At 52.7% G+C, this 27,229-nt stretch overlaps 1 protein-coding gene across 2 annotated transcripts; it reads left to right on the top strand.

Annotated features, from left to right (window-relative positions):
- The first annotated feature begins 21 nt into the window (after positions 1-21).
- ENDOU (endonuclease, poly(U) specific) lies at positions 22-26,674 on the top strand. 2 transcript variants are annotated; one of them, XM_031034377.2, is made up of 10 exons: positions 22-11,765; positions 16,523-16,645; positions 18,903-18,974; positions 19,448-19,582; positions 20,041-20,212; positions 20,625-20,824; positions 23,072-23,185; positions 23,824-23,930; positions 24,691-24,833; positions 25,525-26,674. In XM_031034377.2, the coding sequence occupies exons 1-10, from the start codon at positions 11,711-11,713 to the stop codon at positions 25,643-25,645; spliced, it is 1,242 nt and encodes a 413-aa protein (XP_030890237.2). In that variant the 5' UTR covers positions 22-11,710; the 3' UTR covers positions 25,646-26,674. The 2 variants fall into 2 exon arrangements, with proteins under 2 accessions (XP_030890237.2, XP_081677694.1); XM_081821568.1 differs by lacking the exons at positions 22-11,765; positions 16,523-16,645 and adding an exon at positions 18,394-18,614 and having other exon boundaries at positions 19,467-19,582.
- Positions 26,675-27,229: the final 555 nt, after the last annotated feature.

The following is a 27,229-nucleotide window of genomic DNA, read 5'->3' as shown; positions in this document are numbered from 1 at the left end:
TGGCCGGGGCAGGGCTGGCGGCCTGGGGCGGGGGGTGGGGGTGGGGGTGGGGAGGAGCAGTGGGGCTTCTCTTCCCCGAGCACGAGCACGGGAACAGGTGATGAACAGTCGGTGTGGCCGCGGCTGTGTGAGGCGGAGGGCTGGTCCCTGAGGAGCCCTTCCATGAACATCAGTGACCAGGGATGCTGTGTTCCGAGGCCAGCCCTGTTGGGGTGTGTCAGTGAAGGCCGAGACCGTCCCAACCCCAAGAGCTGGGGAGGGGGTGTTGTGTGGAGGGTGGACGCAGGGAGGCTGACAAGCAGTCCCACTGCTGCACGGGGTCTCTGGGTCCCAGGCGGAGCACTAAGACAGCTGTCACTGCCGTCCAGACCTACGCCCCTGGCCTCGGCAGCTGCCGGAGCCTGGAGCCCCTGTCAGTGGCCAGTGGGGGTCACCCTCGGCTGCCCGCTGGGGTCTGAGAGCACTGTTCCAGCCAGCTGCAACTAGCTCCTTCCACCCACCCCCTCCTGGCTGCAGCACGCCTCAGCCTGGTGGGTGGTCCTCTCAGGAACCGAGGCCTCCGAGGACAAGTGGCCAGTAATAGAAAGAACACTGAGGCAGAGGCTTCTGAGGGGAGCCCATCCCTTTCTGAGGCCTGGCAGGCTCCCAGGAAATCCACTTTCTTGAGACTGGTGCCAGCCAGCTCTGTCAGCGTTCTGTCCTCCCTCCCCCGCCCCTTCAGCACTCCCCTCCCACGCAGGGGGCTCCCTCCTCTCTCGGCTTCCTATGGCCCTGAACCTGGTAGGGGGAGGTACACTGTCTGGCCTGGAGAGGGACCTCTTGGCCTTGGGGATGACCCCAGAGTTGGCGTTGAGTGGCAGGGCCCATACCTGGAGGCTGAGGAGGCAGCTGGTGTGGTCCCGTACTGGCTCAAGTCCACCTCCCCTCACCCCTGCCCTGCCAGACCTCTTATCCCTGTGGTCAGGGACACACATACAAACTGCTTCCGGAGAGGGTTAGAGCCTTTCGCAGGAAGCAGCACAGCTGGGATTATACCTCAGGTTTCTGGGAGAATCCCAGCAAGTTAAGGAACAGTTCCCTGCCTCCATTTCTCCATCTGTAAAATGGGTATGATGATCTCAGTTCAGCCCTTAGTGACAAACAAGTCAAACTGTAGTTCTGCCTCCAGAGCCACAGAGACAGCCTTGGCAGTCCACTGTCCTCGGCCTGACGCCATGGGTGGGCAGCAACGCCTTGAGTGAAGTTGGGCAGAGCCCACTCCTCCAGGGAGAGCCTGGGTAGAGCAGACGACAGGGTAACCAAGCCGGTTCCTTTGCCTGTGGGTGGAGATGCAGGACCACGGGGCACAGAAGCTTCCAGAGCTGAGCAATCATGACATGAGGCCCAAGTCTTGGTGAGTCAGGACTCCCAGGGGCTCTCTTCCATCCTAAACCCATTGTCTGATGGGGTTTTGGCCAAGGCCAGACCAGCCTGCCGGCCACAGCCCTTCACCATCCTTTCAGACTCCAGAGTGAGACAAGCCTTCCAACAACAGAATGGAAGCCAAGCGTGGTCAGGGCCAGTGTCCTCTATCAGCATTTCCATTTTTCTTCTCTGTGGTCACACCTATGTCCTGAAGGAACTTTGGCAGCATACAAATCTCCCTTCTGCCCTGGACTGCCCTGCAACTTCCCAGCTCCCTTAATCTCTGGGGTACACCTTTTGAGCCTGTTGAGAGAGGCTTGGCCAGGAAAACAGCGCCCAGGATGGGCAGGAGGATGCAGACTGGGTGCTGGAGATGCTGCTGACTGGGCTGGGTCACCATGGAGGAGGGAAAGGCTCTAGGTCATGGTGGCTTCTTGCTCTGAGGGCCACGTCATCTTTTGTCTCCCTGACTGCCGAGGCATGGGGTAGGTGGGAGGCATCTTCCCGTGTCGTGTCCTAGCAACCCGGGCTGCATGTAGGGGACTCCCAGTTAGTGTCCCAGCTTCAGGACAGCCATGATGGGAGAAAGAACTCATGGCACTGCTGAGAGAAGGAAGTATAAGAGGCCTTAAAAAAATCTCTTACCTAAAAGGAGGTAAAGCAGGGAAGAAAGTGTGTGTGTGTGCGTGTGTGTGTGCACCTGTGCCCCATGAGGGAGAACAGAATGGAGCAGATAATTCCTCCTCTCAGATACACACATATACCCACTACTCCCTTACCCCTTCTCCTTGGCTTCCCCGGGAAGTCCAGGACGCTAATTGTGGGGTACACGCCTCTCCAGCAGGCTGAGCAGGGTCACGCCTCTCCAGCAGGCTGAGCAGGATCCCGTGAAAGGCTAGGGCAGTCTGGGAGCCTGACTGTCTGACCCCTGGCTGCCCCAGCTGTTCTCCCTGGGAGCCAGCCCCCCTCTCTCTCCACGAGCCCTGGGCCTCTGGCTGCTAAGCTTCCCAAGCTGCAAAGATTAATCTTTTTAATATTGCTGTTATTCATAGTATTTATCATGCTGATAGACTTAGATGTGACTAGTTTTCATCTTTTCCAGTATTCTTTAACCTCTATTATTTTTATACTGAGAGTAGGGCACATCCTTTTACCCCCATTTTACAGTCAGACTGAGGCACAAAATGATTTGCCTGAGGTCACATAGCTGGCTAATAAGCAGGTGGACTGGTGAGGAGCCTGGGTGTGTATCCGCTGGACCCGAGCCATGGAACTTTGCTCACCCCTGCCCTTGCCTCGTGCCCCTGGCGCTCCAGATGCAATCTCCCTGAACCCCAGCATTTTCTTCTCTTAGAGGAATAGGCCCAGGCATGTACATCCCTCCCTCCCTCACTTCATTCTTGAAATCTTATGTAGTAGGGGCTCTGTGAATGAGACAGGTGGTCCTGCCGAGGGTGGTCCTGCAGAGCGCCCCGCCCCGCAGACAGACCCGGAGCAAGGCTGTTAGACGGAGAGGGTGCCGCAGAGCGCAAGTCCAGGGAGGAGTGGATGCCCAGGGCCGCGGGGTCTCACTGCTCACCCCCAAGCATTTAAGCATCGCTCTGCCTCCTGGCGTTGGGGCTGCTCTCCACTTAGCATGGGTACAAGCCCCCGAGGATCCTGAGGATCAGACAGCTAGCATGGCTGGCGGCTGGTGCCTGGTGGCTGGGGCAGACTCTGACCTGGCAGTTGGCTCCTCCTTCCTTTCCATGGACTGATAGGCCAGAATGTAAACGCATTTCCAAAATGTATCCTTGTACCCTGCCGCATACAGGAGTGCTAGGCTTCTCACACAGCTGCCGGGGCCCTGGGCCTGACCCAAGGCCCCAGAGCCTCCAGTTGCCCTGCTCCGATGCCCCAGTCAATCCAGGCACCCCTGTCTGAGATTCTGGACTCTCCAAGCCCTAAGCCTCGCCCTCCTGCAGCCGGGCTGGGCAGGGCACCTGAGGACGAAGGGGCTTACAGACTCCGTGATGAGCGACTATTGTACCTCCCAGTGATGATGAAAGCGGATCCTCTGAGAAGATGAGTCTGACTCAGCTGTGCTTTGAGAGCATCTTCTTGGTCATGCCCGGGGCCTTCCTGGAGCAGGGGGCCTTGCTGGGGCCAGCAGGGCTGCTGCTGGTGGTAGGTGGAACGGTGCAACGGTTGTTGCAAATGGCAAGATTGGCCCAGGGACTCCCAGAGAAAGAGGAAGGCTGGGCTCAGAGCCCAGATCCACTTTTTATGGGAAAGTGTGGGATTCAAGTTCTCGAGTCTGTTTAGACTTTGACCCGCATGGACCCTGGGTGAAGGAGCCCTGCCCTTAGGACCTCGTCTGACTCTGCCCCACATGTTCTTGGCCCTTGGGGAGAACTCAGGGTCTCAGGTTTCTTACTGGGGTGTGAGTTGTGGGCAGCCAGAGCCGTCTCTGGGTTGCTGAGCGGAGGAGAACGCAGGCTTTCCTGGCGCTGCGGGGACTGTAGCCAGCAGAGGGGTGGAGAGTCATGAGGTGGGGTCATGAGGGCAAGGCATTTTCAGCTAAACCTGCCTCCCAGAAAAGCGCCTTGTCACTCAGAGCTGGAGGCGTGCAGGTGTGCATCAGGGGGGCCTCTGCGAGGGGCAGTGTGGGGAGCCAGAGGAGCCTGGGCCTCAGCAGCCACGTGGCCTCAGCCTCGGGCAGGTGTCTTCCTCTCTCTCGGTTTCCTTATTTATAAACAGGGATTTTGACTAGAAGGGTTTGGGATGTTTTCCCACTCTCAGTGTCTTGGTGTAGGCCTCTCAAGTCAACCAAAGAGATGAGGGGGCACCGACCTCCCTTGGTCATAAAGCTGCAGACTCTCTGAGCATTTTCCCAGGGTGGCCTCCGGCCAGGACCGCCCGAGGGAGGGATGTCAGCTGCAAGCCATTTTATTAGAAGGATTTTCAGAGAGTCCCCTACCCCTAAATATTACCACCTGCAGCCTCCCTGAATTCTAGTTGTCTGTATGAGGCCCCTGTTATGTAGATACGTAACTTGGAAGATTCTAATGGTCTAATGGTCAGGATCCTCATCCCAATGGCCAGAAATAGGAGAGGAAGAGCCCGAGGCAATGCGCTAGGGGAGTTTTGTTCCCCATTGAAGCTCCTAGCTCTCCCCAGATCAAGCTTAGTCCTCTAGGCTGTGGCCCCGCCCCCAGAAAATAAGTGGTCCCCTTTGGCAACCAAACCATGTGAGCTAGACAGTGTGACCTACTGAGAGTCATCCCCCCAAACTGGGAAATACTCAAAAGTGAAATGCTTGAACATACTCAAAAGCACATCATAGTCTTAAAATAAAATTTGGTTTTGGAATTATAAAAAGGAATCACATTATGAAGAGTTTAGAGAAACTGCCACTTTCTCATGCTTCATGTCTGTCTTAAATGTCATTTTTTCACAGAGGTTTCCCTAACCATCTTATCCATATTAGGTCTTTTGTGGCTCTGCTTCTTTTTTAATTGAAGTATAATTAATGTACAGTGTTATATTAGTTTCAAGTGCACAGTGTTATATTAGTTTCAATGATTCGGCAATCCTATACATTACTCAGTGCTCATCACAGTAAGTGTACTCTTTAATCCCCATCCCCCATCCCCCCCTTTCCCCCACCCACCTCCCCTCTGGTAACCATCAGTTTGTTCTCTGTATTTAAGAGTTTGTTTTTTTGTTTGTCTCTTTTTTCTTTGTCCGTTTGTTTTGTTTCTTAAATTCCACACATGAGTGAAATCATATGGTATTTGTCTTTCTCTGTCTGACTTATTTCACTTAGCATTATACCCTCTAGATCCATCCATGTTGTTGCAAATGGCAAGATTGCATTCCTTTTTTTGTGGCTGAGTAACAGCCTGATATATATATATATATATAACTTGAAACATATATATATAACTATACATATATAGTGCTTCTTCTTTCTTTATCCATTCATCTATCGACGGACACTTGCTTCCATATGTTGACTATTATAAATAATGTTGCAATAAGCACAGGGGTAAATATATCTTTTTGAGTTAGTTTTTGTTTTCTTTGGGTAGGAACCCAGTAGTGGAGTTACTAGAGCATGTGGTAATTCTATTTTAAAAATTATGAAGACCCTCCATGCTGTTTTCCATAGTGGCTGCACCAGACTGCATTCCTACCAACAGTGTATTAAGGTTCCTTTTTCTCCACAATCTTCACCAACACTTGTTATTTCTTGTCATTTTGAGTCTAGCCATTCTGACAGGTGTGAGGTGATATCTCACTACGGTTTCTTTTTTTTTTTTTTTTAAGATTTTATTTATTTATTTGACAGAGAGAGAGACAGCAAGAGAGGGAACACAAGCAGGGGGAGTGGGAGAGGGAGAAGCAGGCTTCCTGAGGAGCAGGGAGCCCGATGCGGGGCTCGACTCCAGGACCCTGGGATCATGACCTGAGCCAAAGGCAGATGCTCAACTGACAGCCAAACAGGCGCCCCTCACTGTGGTTTCAATATGCATTTCCCTGATGATGAGTGATGCTGAGCATCTTTTCATGTGTCTGTTGGCCATTCTTATGTCTTCTTTGGAAATATGTCTAGTCAGGCTCTGCCCATTTTTTAATTGGATTATTTGTTTTTATGGTGTCGAGTTGTAGAAGTTCTTTATATAGTTTGGATATTAACCCTTTATCAGACATATCATTTGCAAATATCTTCTCCAATGGTCTCCTTTGCTGTGCAAAACTTTTTATTTTGGTTTGGTCCCAACAGTTTAATTTTGCTTTTGTATCCCTTGCCAAAAGAAAAATATCTGGAAAAGTGTTCCTATGGCTGATGTCAAAGAGATTACTGCCTATGTTTTCTTCTAAGAATTTTGTGGTTTCAGGTCTCACATTTAGGTCCTTAATCCATTATGAACTTATTTTTGTGTATGGTGTAAGAAAGTGGTCCAGTTTCATTCTTTTGCATGTAGTTGTCTAGTTTTTCCCAATACCATTTATTGAAGAGACTTTTCCCCATTGTATATTCTTGCCTTCTTTGTCATAGATTAATTGACCATAGATTTCTGGGCTCTCTATTCTGTTCCATTGATCTATGTGTCTGTTTTTGTGCCCGGACCATACTGTTTTGATTACCACAGCTTTGTAGTATATCTTGAAATCTGGAAGTGTGGTACCTCCGGCTTTGGTCTTTCTCAAGATTGCCTTGGCTGGCCCTGTTTTTTTTTTAAAACACATACTATTCTGGTCTTGTTATGTGCCAGGCACTGTTCTAAGAGCTTTGTGGGTATTAACTCATTCAATCTGCCCAAGAGCCTTGTCAGGTACTCTTACTTGCTCTATTTTACAGCTCTGGGGGGAAACTGAGGCACAGAGAGGTCAGGAAACCTCCCCAGGGTTGTATAGCTGGTGAGGGGCCGAATTGGGATTCGAACCCAGGCAGCTTGGCTCTAGAACCAGTAGTCTCAGCACTGGGTTCTGCTCCCCCAAGCACAGCTTTCAATGTGCTCTGCCCATCGTTTCCCTCCGCCTTTGGAGGCTGCGCTCCTCGTCCTCGCATCCATTTTGCTTAGCAGTCAGGCAGATGAACAAATGCTGAGAAAGGGGGAAATTGGCCGTGACACAGCTACCTTAGACACTAATTAGGACAGTTTTGAAAGATGGTAGATCTCCACACCCTGGGTAGGAAGCGCTCCTGCCAGTTCCTCTGTTGTCTTTGGGAGGACAGAGCCCGTGCCGACACTCCAGGGCCAAGAGGTGGCGAGGTGCCTGGTGCCCGGGCCGGCTCCTGCTTGGCTGCTCCCCACCCCCCTCCTGACCTTGCCCTTGCTCACTCCCTTGCTGTCTCTCTGAAGCTCCTTATCTCTGGCTGCCTGTCTCATCCGCTTCCCTTTGTTCCCGGCTGTGCCTCCAGACCCTCCCTGAAACTACTGGGGCTTGAGGACATGAGACAGAAATTTTACTTTATAAACTCTATTAGGCAGTGTAAACCAAACATTAGCAGAGCTGGCAAAAAAATCTAGGCAGGTGGTTACTTTGGGATCCTAAAAGGCGGGATTAGGTTGAGTTATCTGTTACATTGTGGATTCAGAAGCTGCTGGAATCCTGGGTCCTGTCTGACCCCTGCCTTGGCTGCCTCTGGTAGTGGTGGTGCCAAGGGGGTGCCTTGGGGGGGTTAGATGCCCCTACATTTCCGTTAGTTCCAAACAAACCTGCAATGTTGCCACAGACGGTGTGTTCGCTATGAAAGCATAACTACACAATGAATGCCTAGACCCCGTTTCCACCCACTGCCCATAAACCCCCCTCAGAAGCCTCCAAATCTCAAAGAGGGCCCCGTCTGCTCTCTCTGTTTGGCTCGTCATCTTCCCTCGAGCCTTTATAACGAGCGGGGCTGGAAGGCTCAGTTTGCTCATTCATTCATTCTTGGTCCCTTTACCTGTTGACGGTTATTTAACACCTTCAGGGACAATACAAGACAGTAGAGGGGACCCAGGAAGCAGAGGTGAAGAAACAGCCTGTATGGATGAAAAATTAAATGGCAGTGCAGGGGTTAACCAACACCACGTTGGCAAACACACACCAGAAGTGCTGTGATATGTCAAAGGCGCCCAGGACAAATATCAAGAACTGAGTCCATAGGCAGGAGCGATTCCTCTGGCTGGAGGGCTGAAGTCAGGCTTCTTGGAAGGGTGGGTTTGCCCTGGGCCTGGAGGTGAGTCAGAGATGGACAGTCCAGGGGAGGGCATTGCAGGCAGAGGACCAGCCTGGGGTTTGGCCAGCAGAACCAGAAGCGCAGCCCGGGATTTTGGTGAGTGGCCTTGGTGGCACGCGTGACTCGTGCATCCACAGGGCGGGGGGTGAGTGCAACGTTGAATATCAGGGCTGCCCACAAACATAAAAAGAAATGCCTGGAAACCCAACTGTGGAACACAACATACAAACCAATGTGAAAGAAAACCCCTGGTGGAGCCATTCTGAAACACGTTCAGCAAGAGGGAACTGCAGACTGAGGTGGGTCACAAGTGACTAGTTGTGGGCGACTGTCCCGGGTCTCTATCCTGGGGCAATCCTGGGCCACGGTGGGACGGAGCCTGGAGGTCTAGCATCTTCAGTCCCCCTTAGGAGGGGACTCTAGGCCTCCCCTGTGCTGAGCCCGTCCAGTTCTGGTCTGCTGCTGAAGTGACTCAGCCTTGGTTTCACAGAGGACAAGGCTAGTGGGTAGGCTGGCCTCGGCATATGTCCCCTGGGCCAGTCTCTCCCAGAGCCTGTGGGTCCTGACAGACCCCCCACCACCCTGGTAGCTCAGAGATATATGGGATCTACTTCAAACAGCCGTCTAATGCTGAGGCTTCTCTGTCCTCTGTCCCACGAGACACCAACAGGTTCTAAGAACTGTTTTCCAGCCTGGCCTGAATCCTGCCAGTCCAATAACAGCAGAGCACCAGGCTTACTAGTAAATATTTGCTCACAGAATTCCCATTCTCCACACTGCTCATGGCCTGACTGCCTCCTGGATCCTTGCCCACGTGCCCTCACCCTCCACAGCTGCACCCTGTCCTCACTTCCTGATCAGAGGAGGCATCTCTGTTTGGTGTTCTCGTCATGGGAATGCCATCTGCCATGCACCTGTCACCACGCCCTCCCAGCCCCAAGTCTCCAGGACTCAGCCTCCCGGGACTCCTACCTTGCTGGCTGGCTCCCTGGGAACAGCTTTTAATCAAGGGTGGAAAGTCCATGTGAAAACCTAACTGGGGGAAAACTTGGAAAGAGGAGCAGCAGAGTTTTCTGTCCAGACCAGGCCAGCCTGCATTTACCTCTATAAACGCCTATGTGCAGCTAATTTATCTATGAGGCATCTTTGCAGGAGTGTACAGAGGTGTGTTCACACATTGGCTCGCTGGATTGTTTCCTACTGTCCTATCTACTTTCCTCCATGTCAGCACGTCTTGGGTTATGCAGTCCTGGGCTTTGGGAATCAGATCTGGGAAGTGGGGATGAGCAGCTCTGAGAGGCATGGAGGCATTCAAGTGGAGGCAGGACAGCCTCCTAGGATCGTGCCAGGCTTGCAATTTCATATGAGAAGTGGAGCCAGGTGACCGCTGAGGTCCCTTTAATTCCACGGAATCTGAGCGCAGACCACTTTGCCTGGTAACCCAGACGTGATTAAGTGGTTGTTGATGAATTCTGTGGGACAACGTGGCATCAGTGCCCATCAGGACAGCGTCTGGTTGGAAGTCCTGCCGCATAACTTACTGATGTGCCCCTGGGTGTGCCTGCCAACCTTTCTGTGCCTCAGTTTCCTCCTCTGTGAATGAGGATAACAATAGTACTATTAAGGGTTGTAGTGGGAGTGAAGGAGAGAATGCATAGGAGGTTCTTGGCGTGTGACACCCCAGCACATGCTCAGTCAGTGTTGGTGGTTGTCCTTAAAGTTGGCATTGTGGTTCTTGTTGGAGGACACAGTCAGAAAGACCTGGATCCTCAGATGTGCCCTCTGGCTCTATGGGGTAAGTGTCAACCGTCCCCCAGCTCCCAGCCTTGCTCCTGACCTAAAATTCCCCCGACGGAGGGAGGTGCTCCTGCCCAGAAACTCCACCCCACAGGCTGCTCAGCCGGACAGTAGGGTCAACCCGGCCAGACGGACTCCACACCTTCGGCCCCAGTGGGGTCCCCCCAGCAGGGCCTTTGGAAGGCACCGTCCACCCCAAATTCTGAGACGTTGTTCTCCTGGCCCAGCCAGTGACCGTCTCCTTTAGCCCCTAAGCTAACCAGAGTCCGAGATCCGGGCATGGGCCGCCAGCCCCCCAGAGGCTGCGGGCTCCCTCTGGCCGTGGTCGCAGCCCGCTCTCCGCTTGGACTTGGCCACTGGAGCAGGCCAAGCAGCCTTTCTGCTCCTACTCCTTCAACCAGCCTTCCTCCTCCGCGAAAGGGCCAGGCTGACGCTGCGGCTGTGCTTCTGCTGTGAGTCTCTTGCAAGGTGGCTTCCTCGAGGCTGTCCTGGGCACTCCGGAGCCCTACGTGGGGTCTCATCTCTGCATAGCAAGGCAGGGGCATTCTTCCCAACCCACTGTGGCGGCTCACCCTGGGCTTGGCGGGAAGCCCCGGAATGAACTTGGCAGGGATTGTCAGGTTCAAGCCCGTAATTTTGGAGATGAGGAAACTGAGGTCAGAGAGAGGAAGCATCCCACACTTCAAGCACACCGGCTGAGGAGGACAGGCCCCCCTACTTCACCCCTGGAAAAAAATCACTATGGAGTGGTCTCAACGGTTCATCAATTTTGCCTTTTTATATGGGAGTTTTCTTTTATTGAGAGGGCAGAATCTCCATGCAGCACTCTTTCTGGAAAGGGCAATTTACTTAGCAGATTTTACCTTTAATAGGAGGGGGACCTTGGCAGCTCCACGTTGCTGCACTTCTGCTCTCGGACCTGGGGAGGAAGGAGTGCCAAGAAGCCTCACCTCCCTGGGGAGGGTCCTCGGGAAGACGAGTGTAAGTAGGGGATGAAGGGAGTGGGCTTCTGGGCCCCCAGATGAGCAAGGGTATGTCCTTTGGCTGTCTCTAAGGCCTCTCGCCCACTGCTGACCTCGTAAAGCTGGAACCTGTGAGAACCTGAACCATGAAAAGCTGAGACGCTGACTCAGTAAGTTAGAGACTATTTGCATACTATTTCTGGGGTGCTTTAGCTATGTGTGGTTTGATGCTCATAAGAGCAGCCCTTGTTTCTGACCCACACCTCCTATATCTCTCCTTGCACTGACCCTAACACTTGCTTGAGCACTTCACTGCTGGTCAAATCTGGAATGATCGCTTTACTATGTCCCTCATATTAGCACCAGGAACTCAAAGATGAAGCCAGCCTGTAGCTCCTTGGAAGGTCAGAACAGTGGTTTGCTGGTAGGTGGGTGTTTGGAGGGCATCATCCAGAGACAAGCCCACTGGTGCTCCCACTTGGGACAGAGAACCCCCCAAACCAGGCCTATCTTGCTGTGCCTACTTACATGACCTGTTTTCTGGCTACAGCTAGTATTACCTGTTCTAAACATCTGGAATTACCTGCCTGCTTAGTCACCTTCCACCTGGCTTCAAACAGCTGTAGGGCCCCACCCCGTCTCCACGTCCTATCCATCTAGAGTCCCTTCCTCCCCTTTTTCTTCCTGGAAGGATCTGGAGGTACCAGATCCACAAGTTCTGATGTCTTTAAAAGGATCATCCTGGGCAATAAGGCTCATTTGAGAGCTGTGACATTCACCTTGACTCTAGTGAAAGTCCAACAGCCAATCCCCTTTTGGCTTCCAACTGGGTACCATGAGGGCCTGTGTGCCCCTGATAGTGGCCATACTCTGCAGCCTGGCCTGGGCTGGTAAGTCATCATCTGGTGGGGGTGAAAGGGTCCTATGTAAAGAAGCAGAGAGTTAGGGAACTTGGTAGAGGGTGAGCAGAGTGGGACAAGGGAGGGTCAGCTCTGTCCTAAAGCCAAGGAGCACCTTAGACCTATCCCTGTCAGAGTATAGGAGTTGTCTCTGGGGTGGAGGAGACTGTGTGAAGGGGGCTGCAGGGCTGGTGAACTAATGTCATGGAAGCCCCTTCCTGAGTCCTTGGAAGACGAGACCCAGACATCCCTTAGTCCAACCTGACTTTTGATTTCACCATGGTTTGTCTGCGGGACTGTTGTATGATATAAAGCCGGGGCTGTGGCCTGCTGGGTTCGAGTGGCCTGGCTGCCCTTGGTCACTCCCTCCACTGCCTGTGGGTGGGTGAGGTTGTTGGGGTGGGACCTTGCTCTGGGTAAAAGCCTCAGGAGATGGGCAGGCTCAGGGGGAAACTGGAAAAGCCCCTGGCCAAGAGGTAGGCTGTGTGCTCTCTAAGCTGTACAAGTGGTCAGAGGAACGGGCCTTCGACCCAGTTTTTGAGGAACTAGAGCACAGAGAAGGGTCCTGGCCTACAGTTACTAGGGGTGCAGGGGATGGGGCCTGCAGAAGGACAGCAGTAGCCTTGCAAAATGCTGATGCTGAGGTGTTCATTGGTAGTTGGTTAATGGGTGTGGAGGAACGAGTGCTAAGGAAGGGGGCTGAGCTGAGGGGTGTGGGGAGAATCCTCTGCCCAGAGGAGAAAGAATCAGAGCTTGATACCCACCCCACCCAACCCAGGTTGTTCCCAAATAGGACTGTTGTAAGGACAAATTAAGATAATGTATAAAAAGCACCTTACGTGGTGTGAAATCTCCGTGAGCTGGGGTTTTGGTTACGATTATGTTTATACATATTCCTGGGAGAAACTTCCTCATTTCTAGCCAGGTTATGTATACGGAGACCCGTAATGGGATTCCCAAATGGAAGACCTTTGGAGAAAAAGGCTGGGAGGGACCGGGGACCTCTATTCTGGCACCTGCTGCTGAGCAGCTGGGAGTCAACTCTGTCGGGGCCCTGGGGGGTGGACAGCCAATGGGGAGGGCATGAGAACTTCTAGCTTAGTGTGAGCCAGCGGCCGCTGGGTTGGCACATCCCACTCTCAGGAGAGAACGACTTGAGACACTGGGTCTCTGGGCAGCCATGCCCAAGGACAGAGGCAACAGTACCTTCAGAAGTGCATGTGAAGCCCTTGCGCCTGGCGGCGGGGGGGGTGATCTAGCCTGGCTGTGGGATGGATGGGGAGTTGCAGGTCCAGGGGGCAATGCCTCCTTCTTTCCTAAGGTGGGTGGGAGGAGGCTCGGCCATTGTCCATCCTAGTTCCAACATCTCAGAACTTAGATGCAAGACTATGGATCATATGGAGGAGTCATGGCCAGTCTTAGGACCCTGGTTGTTTTGGGTGAACTGGGGCAGGAAGCTGGTCCTGGAAATGAATCTTCTTGGTTGACTAGGTCTCCAGGGAAACAGCATCTGGGGCTCCTGAACAGGCACGGATGTAGGATGATGCCCCGACCCTCAGAGTGGCTGAGTGCTGGTGTAATAGGGACACCCAGGTTTGGGACCAGGCTCTCTTGGTGGGCAGCATGGATAAGGAGTGGGCCTTCTGGCATATTGAAGTCTTGGAGAGTGCAGAGAAATTCAGCATCTCATGAGACAGGGGAGGCCCTAAGCTTTTCAAGGGGAATAGAGGGAAACCCTGAGTCTGAGATAGGCAAGGCCAAAATGAAGAAGGCAGAGGCTCAGAGAGATGAGGCAGAGGCCAAGGGGCAGATGGTTGCTGAAGCAGTGACTCAACACCTGGCCCGTGAGCAAGGCTCACACCAAGCCCTGTGTGGCTCGCAGGCACAGGGTGGGGACACCAGAGTGGGGAGCCGGGGTGACTCGTCTGCTGAGTGTCCCCAGGACAGCACAGCGAGGCGCCTATGAGGAAAAGTCCCTCCTACCTCTCCCCTCCACCCTCAAATCCCAAGGTGTTCTTGAAGCAGACCAAGTTTACAGGGAACCCCTGGAAGGGGGTTCTTACTGGGGACAAAGTTCTTGAACAGAGATGAAAAAGTCCACTCAGCCAGGGCCGTGGGGGGTGCTCTCCTGAGCTCCAGAGAGCTGACTATTCACTCGGAGCCCTTCTCAACCTGTGCCAGCTACTGGAATGAAGTGAGTTCTTTCCTGGGACTCTGCTGATCTGGCCCATTGTGAACATTGCCTTGATTTGTCTGAATTTTCTCCCTTTGGATTCTGGGTGTTCTGCCAGGCTGACCTTGCAGGCAGCTGACCGAGCCTTCCTCATGGCCTAAAAATTTCTCCTTAAGGTCTTTGCATTCAGGTTCCAAGGGAGCATCATTTAAGATTCAGGAGGAGTTCCCCTGAAAGGACAAGCGGCCTTGGGCCTGGTTGTTTTTTAAGGACAATCCGCTGGATCAAAGGCCTGCCTCCCTGGCCGCGTGGGAGGCCCTGGACACAACTTGAGGCTGCCTCAGGACCTGGTTAACCTTGACCTGACACCTCTTTAATGTAAAGAATACAGGCTCACAGCAATGACGTCAGCTGGGAACCTGCCAGCAGCATAAATGCACTGACACCCCAGTCCGAGGGACGGCCCAGCTGAAACCCAGGGAGGGAGTCAGCTAGATGAAGTATGTCCACAGGGAAGACTGCTCCAGCCAGTCTGAGCGCTTGCCACATTGGAGCGGGGCATGGACCCTATCACTGTTCATTTATCTAAGCAGCACATGTTGCTACTATGTATCATGCGCTGTACTAAGTGCTTTGCAAATATCAACTCGTTGAATTCTTATAAATATTCTATGAGATGGACTCCATTGTCATGCCACTTTCACGGATAAGGAAACCGAGGCACAGAAGGTCAAATAACTTGCCCAAGACCTTATAGCTTGAAAGCAGCAGAACCAGAATTCCAGCCCTATGCAGTTTTGGCCCCAGAGTCCAGGTTCCCAAGCCCTTTGCTATGCCACCCACATGAACACCGTATAAACCCTAAGCCCAGGATCCAAACAGTAACTAAACCCATATCCTTAATATTCACCTCCCACCCAATCCAGGCTTAAATTGAGATACTGTACCTGTGTGGAATCACCACCAGAACCAAACCCCAAATCTAATCGAAGGCAAAAGTGGGATAATTTCTCTTCTCCTAATCCTGACACACTCGTCAACCCTGAAGTGGTGTTAAACCTATCTCCTCATTCCTCAGCCAAACAGCAATACAAAATTGTTACTTTATCAACAAATTTAACTCAAGTCCAAATCCCAACCAAAGCTCTTTTTTTTTAAAAAAAGATTTCATTTATTTATTTGAGAGAGAGAGAGAGCACAAGCAGGGGCTGGGGAGAGGGAGAGAGAGAAGGAGGCTCCCGCTGAGCAGGGAGCCCGATGCAGGGCTTGATCCCGGGACCCTGGGATCAGGACCTGAGCCAAAGGCAGATGCTTAACAACTGAGCCACTTGGGCGCCCCTGCCAACCATAGCTCTTAATCTAAACCTAACTAACCCTAACTCTGGCCCAAATTAGGTTTCAGTTTCTGCGTTCATACAAATTCGATGCTAATGGCAACACTGACTCTGATCTTGACATCCTCCGTCGCCCACAGCCTGGCCCCTAAACCCAGCATTCGCGAAATCCAAACCTCAGGAACCTCAAGTGGAAACAGAGACTCTGTAATTACCCTTAAAGCTCAAAGTGGGAGGAAAGGGCCCCTGAAGCCAGCTGTCACCAAAGATATCTCCTGACACTGTCTTTGCTGGGGTGGGCATGGCGGGGGTTGTGTTTTTAGGAGTGGTAGTGGGTTTGTACCATTTCTTTCAAAATTTTTTGTCTATGCCCCTTGTGACCAAAAATTTGCTTCTGCAAGCCATGTGGCTGGAGTAAGGGATGTGGTCTGTGGTTACACAACGGATCTTATTCCAGAATCCAATTTGCACCCATACTCGCCTCTTCCCCCACCGGAGCATAAACTAATTCAAACGCATTCCAAAGACCAGAAGAAACAGAAAGATGGGACCTGGGGGAAACAGGATGCAGGGGAGACCAGGTGAAGGGGAGCAAAGAACAAAGCAGCAGAAGACATCAAAGGGACAGGATGAGAGGAAGGGGGTGTCAGAGGGGAGAGGGCAGGTGGGATCACTGGGGCAGCAGTGACTCACCTTGATCTACGTGACAGGTGAACGGTGGCCTGTGGGTCACGACCAGCCTACAGACCTCTTTCGTTGGTCTGCCTGAATTTTTTAAAAATTGGAAAACTTCACATAAAAATAAAGGCTTCTCTTGAAAAACTAGAGGCTCTGGCAACACTGAGCCTGCATCCCAACATGGCAGAAGTGGCTGGAGCTGATAGCGGCTGCCAATTTCAGGCTGAGCATCACTTCCAAGCTTGTCGCGGTCCCCACCAATTCCTACTGCCTCCTTGCTTCTTTACTTGCTTCTGTTAGAGGTCTAGCCTCACTCGGCATTCGAGTCTGTGATCCTCATCTATATAATGAGCCCTGCAACATAGGGTGGGTGGTGGGTGGTGGGGATGAGGCTTCTGCTGGTGCGTGAGAGGTTGCGCATGTATTTCTCCCTTGCAGATAGCAATGATCTTCCCTGCTAGGTGGGGCCCGTGCCCCTGTCTGCAAACCTTACTGCAGGGTGCACCTTGATGAGGAGAATAGGATCCTCACAGAGCTGAGTTTGTGACCTTTATTGCCCGTAGGAGAATTGGAGTCCTGTGCATCTCGCTGTAATGAGAAATTTAACCGGGATGCTGCCTGCCAGTGTGACCGCCAGTGTCCCCGGCACGGGGACTGCTGTGAAGACTATGAGCACCTGTGTACTGGTGAGGCTCCTTGTGGGGTGAAGGGTCTGAAAGGCACAGCGGGCCAGGCCATGTCCACGCCCAGACTGCCTGAATGGACGCTGGCCCGGGTTCAGAGCTGGGTTCGAGATGGATGACAAGACTCCAGGGGCCGGGATGAGGACACTGAGGGGCAGCGCAAAGGTCAGGGATTTGGCCACTACTTGTCCCAGGTATTCTAGGATGTCCCCAATATAAAACCCCAACTTCAAAGAAAATAGGTTGTTTACCTGGAATATCTATCTGAACTATCAGGATTAACAATGTTTTGAAAGTTCAAGTAATTCCAAAAACAGCAGAATGGTAACAAACATTAATATAACATGAGTCCCATTACCAATTGTAATTCAACACTTTACATTGCAAAAGTGTAAAAAGGGAGTAGGAATTTCCAACTTGCGTGCCACCAGGAAGCCTGCACGGCGTCACAGTGACTGTCGTGATTCACACCATTCTTCCGATAATGAGTGGACCAAGTGGCTGCAGCATTTTCAATCTATCATTCCCTGTCCAGTGACTAAATGGGACACGCACTGCTCTCAGAAGCCAATCGTTTCTCTGCTACTCTAACAACATAGTTTTAAAGGAATCACTTGAACAAGTTGTTTTGAATAATCTCCCTGTTTGAATGCTTCCAGTGTTTTAGACCGCCAGATAAATGGTCTTCTGCTTTGTGACATGAAGCCTTGTTAAGTTCACTGTCAAACCAGGTGCCCCGGCTCTCAGTTTGGAAAACATGATCACTAAAGCCATGGTAGGGAATGGCTAGCAAGACCATGGCATACAGTTGTGCAGGTTGTGCACTGCACAGGGGCACGTGGCTGAGAAGGCAAGTTGACCAAAATAGAGTCCATATCCTTCTTGCTAACCCATGAGCCTTGGTGAAGAGTTGTGTCTGCTGAGAGAAAGAAGTACCTTTTCCTAATTTTCCCAAAGGTGGTATATGCTGACCCAGCCATGTGCCCACTGGGTTGCTTCCACCCAGAAGGAACCCTCCTTCAATTTACATGAAAACACCATCTATACCAGCAGAAGTTCTGCTGATCAAGCCCAGGGAGGGAGACCCAGGTCCAGAGCTCAGTGCCAGAATCAGAGCCTGCACCTTTCTCTTGCCTTGTGCCCTATTCAGCAGACACAGGAGAGCCTGTTTACCTTGGACCATCGGGCTGGCATTCACAGCACAGAAAATACTTAGCTTAGGAGCCAGTCCATCTCCAAGTCTCTGATTTGCACCTCAGAATTCTTTTCCCACAGAAAAAAATATGGATGATGCTTGAGACTCTAAATCAGCCCTTGAAAGTCTCTTTAGCAAAACATTCGAGGAGTTAAGGACCTTGTGGATTGTCAGCACTTAGAGCACAGCCTGGCACCAAGTAAGTGATCAGAAGATGTGTGTTGCTGAACGAATCACCTGCCCTGTGGTTCTGATGGTAATAAGACAACACTATCCAGCAAACTCACTAACGGATTCTGAATCACTTTGTAATCGTTTTGCTTCTTTGGGGGAAATTACCCCACTGCGTGTGAGAAAGGAGCTCAGTGTCCCCAGGAGCATCCTTCCTCTTCCTCCCCACCCCCACTCTGCCCACACTGCTCTGCCCCCAGCCCAGGCTCCAGTCACACAGCCTGCAGGCCAAGGGAACGGGGCAGCAATATGAACGTGCTTTTCTGAACACGCCCTCCCCCCATCTCTGTGGCCATTGCCAAGTGTTGTAAAGAAAGAAGGGAAGTTGGTATCTCAGGAAACAGTTCTTAGTCCCAGAGGGCCTGGGTGGAGTTCACCCTTGACCGTGACTGGGAGTTATTATAGGTAAGGGATGTTCCTAAGTGAGGGCCTTGTCATTTGGAGAAGGGCAAGCCTGTCCATCTATCAAAGCGCGTTAAAGAAAAGTTATACCCCAATCAGCGTTTTCAATCCAGAAGGCACCCCTTCCTGCCTCCCCTCCTCTTTGTAAGGATGAGCACACTGAGTACCAGAATGCTCAAGTGGCAAGGAGAGTTGTCACCTGGGGAAATTCTTTGCACTTTTTGTAACAGTTTTCAGCCATCTGTCCCCTTCTGTCTTACATTTTCAGTTTATCTCCTTGTTCATTGTGCCTTAGCCCCTGTTTTGTATTTTCTTCCACCGCACTGCTTGTCCCGGAGGCTGGGGGAACTGAGAATCGGACATAAGGGGAAGGGAGCCCTCGGGGGTGGGGGGGGTGGGGGGGGCTGGTGACTCTACTTCTCTGACCTACAGTGCAAGAGGACCCCGAAGAGCCAGAGCCATTCCTGGGGCTGGAGGAAGAGATGTTGGAGGCCCCAGCGAGCAGTGAGTCTGCCTTTCTAAAGGGGGGCCTGCAGGCTAAAGGAGGAGGGACATGGGAGGTGACAAGGAGGAGGAAGCCATCCCAGTGGCAGCAGGCACAGGCCTGAGCCAGGCGGACCCCAAACCCAGCCCCCGGAGGTGGTACGAGGGGCTGGCCTCGGCAGCCTGGCGTGTAGGCAGGAAAGGGAGTCTGAGGCCTATGGAGGGAAGTGGAAGAGATTTTATTTTTAGGGTGGGAAGATTATATAAACAACAGGCCAGAAAGTAGAGTTTGGCCTCTCAGAAAGGGCTTCCTGACCGTGGAGGGTGTGTACCAGTTCAGCCTGTTTGTTTTCCTTCCCTGGAGATCTTCACTAGGAGTGCGGAGGGCGAGGCTGGGGTGGTGGGGGTGGGGGTGTTGGGAGAACCCGGCGGCCGGCCCGAAGCGACCTCTAGGGGTCTGTCCAGGACACACACACCCCTCCCTGTCCTCTCAGACCTGTACTCGGCACCCAGCTCCTGCCGGGACCGCTGCCACGAGGCCTTCGACAGGCACCAGCCCTGTCACTGCAATGCCCGCTGCCCAGAGTTTGGGAACTGCTGCAAGGACTTCGAGAGCCTGTGTGGCCACGGTCAGTCTCCTGCTCCCTTTGGCGCGGCCCCAGGGACCGAGGAACTCTCCAGAGCAATAGTCCTGCGGGTGCGCTCCCTGGACCTGCAGCGTCAGGACCATCTGGGGCTGTATTAGAAAGGGAGACTCTAGGGCTCCCCCCCAGACCCACTGAATCAGGAACTCAGGGGGCGGGGCCCCCAGACCTGTTTTCACAAGCCCTCCAGGTGATTCTGGTGGGCACCCAAGTTTGAGAACCTTTGCAGAGGAGTGTGTGGACATTCTGCAGGGAGGCCACCTGCCGATTTTAAGTAGCCTCGAGGCCCCGAGGGCCCTGCCGTCCAACCATTAGGGTGATGGACTGCCGCCTCTTTCCCTGGCTGCCGGCTTCTGGAAGGTGCCCAGGGGAGGGGGCCCACAGACTGCCCCCTCCCCCCAGGGCCTTCCTTGGGCTGAGAGCCCCCTCCCCATCCCTCCCAGAGGGCTTCTCCTACAGCAGGGACGCCATAACCAAGGAGGAGCTACAGAGCGTCTCTGAGAAGATCTACAGGGCGGACATCAACAAAGCCCAGAAGGAAGACATCATTCTCAACAGCCAAAACCGCATCTCGCCCTCGGAGACCAGAGACCACGTGGACCGCTGCCCAGAGCCGTGAGTCCCCTTCACTCTTCCTGCGCAGTGCCCCGCACCGGCTCCCACCCCCTGCTGGCTTCGCTTCCTTCCACGCCTCAGCCCTTTTCTCCTCAGGGCAGGCAGGATCGAAGGGAGAGAAGAAAGTAGGTCTCCGGAGACAAAGAAAGACAGCTTGAGGGACTGTGGGTGTGCAGCTGGGAGGGTTTCTGTGGTTGACGGGCTGCGAAGAGAACCGACCTTCCAAGCGCTGCAGCGGGAGAAAAGAGCCGCCTCAGGCACACCCTTCTGGAGGGGCTGACGGCCCCACTCTGCTCCGGCCCCCGCACCTTCGCAGGCCTGCCCCGCCGGGTCTGGCCGCCCCTGCGGGGGTGGGGGTGCGGGTTCTGCTCCATGTTCAGGCCTCTCTCGGGCCTCCCTCCGCCTCCCCCAGGCTCTTCACGTATGTCAACGAGAAGCTGTTCTCCAAGCCGACCTACGCGGCCTTCATCAGCCTCCTCAACAACTACCAGCGGGCCACGGGCCGCGGGGAGCACTTCAGTGCACAGCAGCTGGCCGAGCAGGACGCCTTCCTCAGAGAGGTCATGAAGACCGCGGTCCTGAAGGAGCTCTATGGCTTCCTCCGTCACCAGAGTGAGTGAGCCTCCCCAAGCCCCACGGGGCAGGGCTGAGGACACGAGGGCCTGGCAGGCCTGGGGCTCCAGGGTGGGGAGGTGAAGCGAGTGGGGCGGGGGTGTGTGTGCGGTGGCCAGCGGACTTCCGAGGGGGCCACAGAGGAGCCCCGGAGAGACCACGGGCCTAAGCAGCGGAAGCCGCCTTGGTGTGGCTCGGAAGTCAGCTCTCCTCGGATTTGCTCTGGGCCGCCGCGCATCCCCGCACTCACTGCTCCAGTCTCAGGCTCCCTGCAAGACGCGGAGTCACCCCGCGCCGCCCCACTTCAGCGGATCGCGGAGGCGCCGAGGGTCCCTGATTCTCCTCTCTCCTGCTCCAGCTCCAGGAAGGATGCGTGGCTCACTCCACGTTTTTGATGGGGAAACAGCAACAGAAAAGCACCCAGAGCTTCTCCCGGGAGGGGTTCTGGCTAGCATGGCTCCAGATAGGGATACATCTGAATCAGACCAAAAAAGGTTTGAGCCGCGGGAGTTCTTGGCAAGGGGTTGTGTTTCTTTCGTGTCCCGCAGATTCCTCCACGGAACTCCAGGCCGCTGGGCTGGGCGCCCTGGGCAGCTCTCGTCCAGGTCTCCCCTCTGCCCAGAGCGGCTGCCTTCCGTTTGCCTGCCTTCCCTTACGAGTGAGTCACCGGCGGTTTTTGGGTAAAGCGGGGGACAGGCCGCCCCTGTGAAGAGGGCGCGATCCCGCACCGCCCCCTGGCGGTCCTCTGCCGCAAACACAAGCGAGAGTCTTGGGAGTCCGGCCCGCCCTCCAGCTTTCCGGACAGAAGCCCGCCAGGCTGGCTGACTGGTCTGAGACCAGGGAAGTCCCGAGCGGAGCTGGGTCTGGGACCCAGGGATCCGATACTGAGGCCGGGCTGTTCCATTACTTCTCCTGTCCTCACCTCTCTCCCTGTCCAAATCCAGACTGTCCTTCAAGTTCTAGCTCACATCCCACATGGCCGACGCTGCACCTGCCCCAGCTGCCTAACATCTCACGTGGCTCTCTCATGGCATCTGCCCGGAACTTAGTGTGAAGAGAACTCATGATTCCCACCCCTTCCTCCTTCCTCAGTCTTCCCCATCCCATCGATGACACCATAGTCCATCCCATTACTCAGGCCCAAACCCCAGGAATTATATTCAATTCTTCTCTTTACCTCATGGCTCCCCACCTCCACTCCTCGATCAGTAACGTCTGTCACATCCTCCTTCAAAATCTATCCCTGATCTGACCGCTTCTCACCCCCCCTCCCACGGCTGCCACCACTGCTTCTGACCTGGACAGAGTGTTAGCCTCAAAACTGGTCTCTCTGCGGCTCCTACACCCCACTGACTTTTTTATATACACAGCCAGGGTGAGCCTTTAAGAACAAAGCTCTCACATAATTCCCCTGCTTCACACCCTTCGGTGGCTCTCTCACCTCTAAGAAGCTATAAAGTCGTTAAGAGACCAGTTAACATGTGTAATGATCGCGCGGGCTCGAGTGCCGTTTCTACCTCTTATTAACTGTGTGATCTTGTGTGAGTTACATAACCTTGGTCTGCCTCAATTTCCTTATTTCTAAATTGGGGATAATTAGTATCGACCTTATGTGAAGATTCAATGTGAGGACTGAAAGCACTTAGAACAGTTGGGGCACATAGAACATAGACAGTAAATCTAAAATATTTTTGTATTTTTACTTTTTGACTGACCCCCAACTTTCTTGCCATGGCTTGTGAGGCCTGGCCGCTGCCTACCTCTCGGACCTCCTGTCTGCCCACTGCCCCGTGCGCTCACTATGCTCCAGCCACACTGACTTTTCCTTAGCTCTTTAAACACGAAGCCCAGGTTGTCTTAGAGCCTTGCACCTGCTGTTCCCACCACATGGAAGAATCTTTCCCCAGATTTTGTGTGGTTGACTCCTTATCCTTCATGTCTCTGATTAGTGGTACCTTCTCAGAGAGGTCTTTCTGATCATATTGTTTATTATTTGTCTTTTCCACGGGAATGGAAACTATGAAAGCAGCGATCTTGTCTTTGCTATTCCCTGCTGAATCCTCAGCCTGTAGACCTGGCTAGGCACAGAACAGGTGCACTGTGGATAGTTACTGAATGGACAGCTGAACACGCTTGTTGGTTGAACCACTGTGTTTCTTGATGTGCTGGAGCAGGTGGCCCTTCCCTGCTTCCCAGGACCTGGTTCCGCCTTCCCCTCTCTTAGGTGCTCTGTGTTCCTCCCCGCAGACCGCTACAGCTCGGAACAAGAGTTTGTCAGTGACTTGAAGAACATGTGGTTTGGGCTCTATTCAAGAGGCAATGAAGAGGAGGACTCAAGTGGCTTTGAACACGTCTTCTCAGGTGGGATCATTCTGCTTGGAAAGAAAGAGTTGGAGGAATGAAGAGAGACGGCTTCCCTCAGGAGTAGGGCAGCATCAGGCACTGATGAATCAGCAGCCGAGCCAGCTCTCGGGGACGGACAATGTCCACTCCCAAGCCAAGACAGAGGGGTCCGAGGAGCTGTTTTTGAGGAACAGTGTCTTCTGGAGTATTTAAAGGGGAAAGGAGACCAGATACTGGGGCTCCCAAAGGGCACACATAGGAAGGAGGTGTGTTTGGGGGCAGGGCTGTCTACTTCTGAATGGTTCTCTGCTTTCCAAGAGGGCCAAGGTCGTTCTGCCCACTGTTCCACCCCATAAAGCTCCTACCAAGTTTGGCTTGCTACTGGAGAAATGGCTGAGAGGAATATCCCAGATTGGTCACCAGGGGCCAACCAGGAGGAGGAATTCTCCCAAGGGCTTAAGCTGAAAGGGGGTGGGGAGGGCTTTCCTGGGTGAGAGTTAAGGGATGTGTGGGATGCTGGGGAGTCAGGGCAAGGGGATAAGCAGGTGTGCATTCTACAAGCCAAAGTCTCAAGAAGGGGGACAGCCTTGGCATGGGAGGGGCAAAAGGGGTTGGAGGGGAGGCCCAGATCACCCACCTTGAACTCTTCATTATAGGTGAAATAAAAAAAGGCAAGGTCACCGGCTTCCATAACTGGATCCGCTTCTATATGCAAGAGAAGGAGGGCCTGGTTGACTATTACAGTCACGTCTATGACGGCCCCGTGAGTACTGAGTGCTGACCTCGTGGGCTGGAGAAGCTTATTAGTACCCAGACCTCCTGCCCTCACTCTGCACTCTCAGCAGCCAGACTTGCCTCTCACCCTGACTCTCATTGGCCGCCCAGTGGGGATGGTGAAGATGACTTCCCGATCTGCTGGATAGGCAGCCAGGACCCTGAGATTCCCTTCCAAACAGTGAAGGCTCCAGAGCTGCAGAGGGCAGGAGGCAGAGAGCACTAACCCTGGATGGGAGGCTGGGGGCAGGCGAGGATCCTCAGAGGGGAAGACAAGTCTCAAAGGTGTGTAATGACCCCCTGCCCAAATTTCCTTAGAATGTGGCCTTGGCTGGAAGTTTCAGCCTGGCTAGTCTGAGTTCAACTCCTTACATTTTATAAAAAAGAAACCTTTGCTGCCCTGTGCCAGGAAATAATTTGGGGACAATAAATTGTCCTCCTCCACGTGTGATGGCCACAAGAAACAGTCATGGCCCCCGCGGCCCTGGTGGCAGTCACAGGAATGTGGGCTCTGGCCTCTCTGGGAGACGCACACTGGTAGCTCCAGACAGAGGGTCCAAGTAGGGCTCAGACACCTTAGCAGGGCAGACTGTTTCCTTGGTCCATGTAAAGAATCCAGCCTCCCCAGAAAACTCACACAGGCCCCTAACGGGCCATCAGCAAACCCTGGCTGACTGCTAACCATGTGCCACCTCTCTGTCAGACTCTGCTCATGGTATTCACCAGGCTCCCTTTGCTACTCTCCACAGTGGGATTCTTACCCCGACGTGTTAGCCATGCAGTTCAACTGGGACGGCTACTATAAGGAAGTGGGCTCAGCTTTCATTGGGAGCAGCCCTGAATTTGAGTTTGCGCTCTACTCCCTGTGCTTCATTGCTAGGCCAGGCAAAGTGTAAGTACTGGGCCAGCCAGGCCTGGGGAGCAGGCTGGGGCCACAGGCTCTCCTCAGCCAGGACAATCAGGAGAGCTGGATTCTGCAACTTAGTGGCTTGGACAAATCACCCTTCTGCACCTCAGTTTTCTCACCTGGGCAATGACGTTGTTAGATAAGACTGGTGGTTGCCAAACTTTATCTTAGCAGCAGAACCACCATGTGAAATCTTACGCAGAACCTTCATATGTAAAACAGTTAGGAATGGAGTTGCCCTGGTGCTCCAACCCTCTCTATTTGGTCCCCAAGGCTGCTAGGGGGAAACCTGAAGCCCCAGAGAGTATAGCTTGAAACCACTGGGCTTCATCTCTTCTAACATCTGAGGACTTTGGGTCTTACTACTTCTGAAACCCTAAGCAGACATTTAATTTCTGGGGGGTTCAGCTCTAGAATCTGAGATTTTAGAATACTGCTCTGGGAAATATGAGGAGCAGGGTTCTTTAAGAAGACAGAAACTAAGGCACAATTTTGAAGGGCTGCCTGTGCATGGGGAGTGGGAGGCAATGTCTGAAGAAAGCTGTGGCAGTTCTCCTGGGGGTTGTTGAAGTCAGGGCGGAGCCCTTCTGCATGGGTTGGGCTTGATCTTCCCAGTCAGGGGATGGGCATGCAGAGATGTGGTGGGCTCCTATGACTTGGCCATCTTTCCCCACAGGTGCCAGTTAAGCCTGGGTGGATATCCCCTGGCCATCCAGACCTATCCCTGGGACAAGTCCACCTATGGAAATGGCAAGAAATACATCGCCACAGCATACGTGGTGTCTTCCACCCGATAGAGCTTGGAGCCAGATAGGAGCATGAGGGCAGTGAGAATTCCTGCAGGACTCAGGGGCTATCTGCTCTGGGCTGCAGGGGGCTGGAGGAGACTGGGAGGGGTTACCAAGTCTAGAAATGCCCTTATGGTTAAGAGAGAAAAGACACAAATAAGAAAAATGCAGAGAAACAGTCAAATCTTTGTGCTCCAGCATTTTGCAAATAGAGTCCAGACAGAGAAGATGGGAGCCCTCTGTAGCCCTTTGCCCTGATGGGAGGTGAAACCATAGACAAGTCCTTGACCTCTCCAGGCCTCATGTTTCCTTTTAATGTAAAGGGAAGGGGTTTGCCCCCTTTCTTCTTTTTGGAGTCGGTGAGAGGGCAAACCTGATGATATCATTACTGTGAAGGTGTTTTCAATTGTTCTTAAGAAGAACAGCAGATAAAAATTCAAGGTTACTATAATGGCTGTTATCATACACAGCTTTGCAAACTGTAGTTCAGCCCTATGTTGGGGCCTCAAAGGACTCTGGTCATGGAAATCAAGCAGTGGGTACTTGGTCTTTTCTAGGGTTCTATCCTCTCAGAACAGGGTCTGGGAGAACTTCTGATGCTTGATGGAGGGGATAGTGGGTTAGCACAGTGAGTGAGCTTGGGAGGGAGTGAGCTTCTCTAGGCCTGAGTGTTTTTGCAGCCAGTTCAGTGACTGCATTAAGAAGCTTTCTACTTGTAGATGTTTAGTGCAGGTACAGAGGTGTATTTTGATCCCACATAGTTTGTGAAAGACTTCCCCAAATAGGAGGAAGATTTTGCATCTGAAGAAAGGAACTTATAGCTTGGTGACATTAACAATTATTTTAAGGCTTATCCAGCAGCCATAATTTGCTGGAATTACTCTGGAATTAAAGACAGGGGCTCCCTGTTCCAACCTCAATTATGCATTTCTCCTCCCATGACCTCAGGGAGAACCAGACACTGTCCCACAGAACTAGGCTTGAACTATGGTTTACAGGGTTCGAGTCTCCAATTAAAGTCATTAAGAAAACTTGAAATCTATCTTCTTTTTGTATATGACCCCCCTCAACTGTCCGTCTCCCTCCCTGCCTTTTCCCTGGAGCTGAGAGTGATGTTGCTGGCTTCAGTGTCTCTTCAGGATGGTGTGGAGAATGTGGTAACTCGAAGTCCCTGAGGACTCATCAAGTCTCTCTAGCCAAGAGGGGAAGAGAATTATTCCTGGTTGATTTGTAATGTGAAGTGTAGAAGGAGGGTACTTATGACTTCTGGTTGCACATATAAGGAGCTTAGACGTCACTATTCCATCCTAACAACAAGTGAAAAAACGAACAGACTGAAAAATCAACAAGTCTTCTTGGATCTGCAAGAGAGGAGAGGACACAGGCAAACCAGTGCCCTCAAGATTGGAAAGTCAGGCAAATACAGATTGGAATAAGCTTGGAAAGACAAGCATACTGGAGCAGAGACTCTCATGCAGCAAACCATTGCAGAAACCAGTGCCAGGATAGGAAAATCTGAACTGCAGTAGGTGAATTGCCTGAAGGAGAGGTGGTGCAGACTATTCTGAGTTCAAAACTCCAGGGGCGCCAGGC

Source organism: Leptonychotes weddellii, chromosome 5, assembly GCF_054177405.1.
Source record: "Leptonychotes weddellii isolate Sample4059 chromosome 5, ASM5417740v2, whole genome shotgun sequence".
Taxonomy (NCBI): domain Eukaryota; kingdom Metazoa; phylum Chordata; class Mammalia; order Carnivora; family Phocidae; genus Leptonychotes; species Leptonychotes weddellii.
This window is presented reverse-complemented; position numbering and strand designations above follow the sequence as displayed.

Coding starts and splice junctions, on each gene's coding strand:
- ENDOU (XM_031034377.2), top strand. CDS start 11,711: ATGAGGGCCTGTGTGCCCCTGATAGTGGCCATACTCTGCAGCCTGGCC. Junction 11,766..16,522: donor CTGCAGCCTGGCCTGGGCTG/GTAAGTCATCAT, acceptor TATTGCCCGTAG/GAGAATTGGAGTCCTGTGCA. Junction 23,186..23,823: donor CTTTGAACACGTCTTCTCAG/GTGGGATCATTC, acceptor TCTTCATTATAG/GTGAAATAAAAAAAGGCAAG.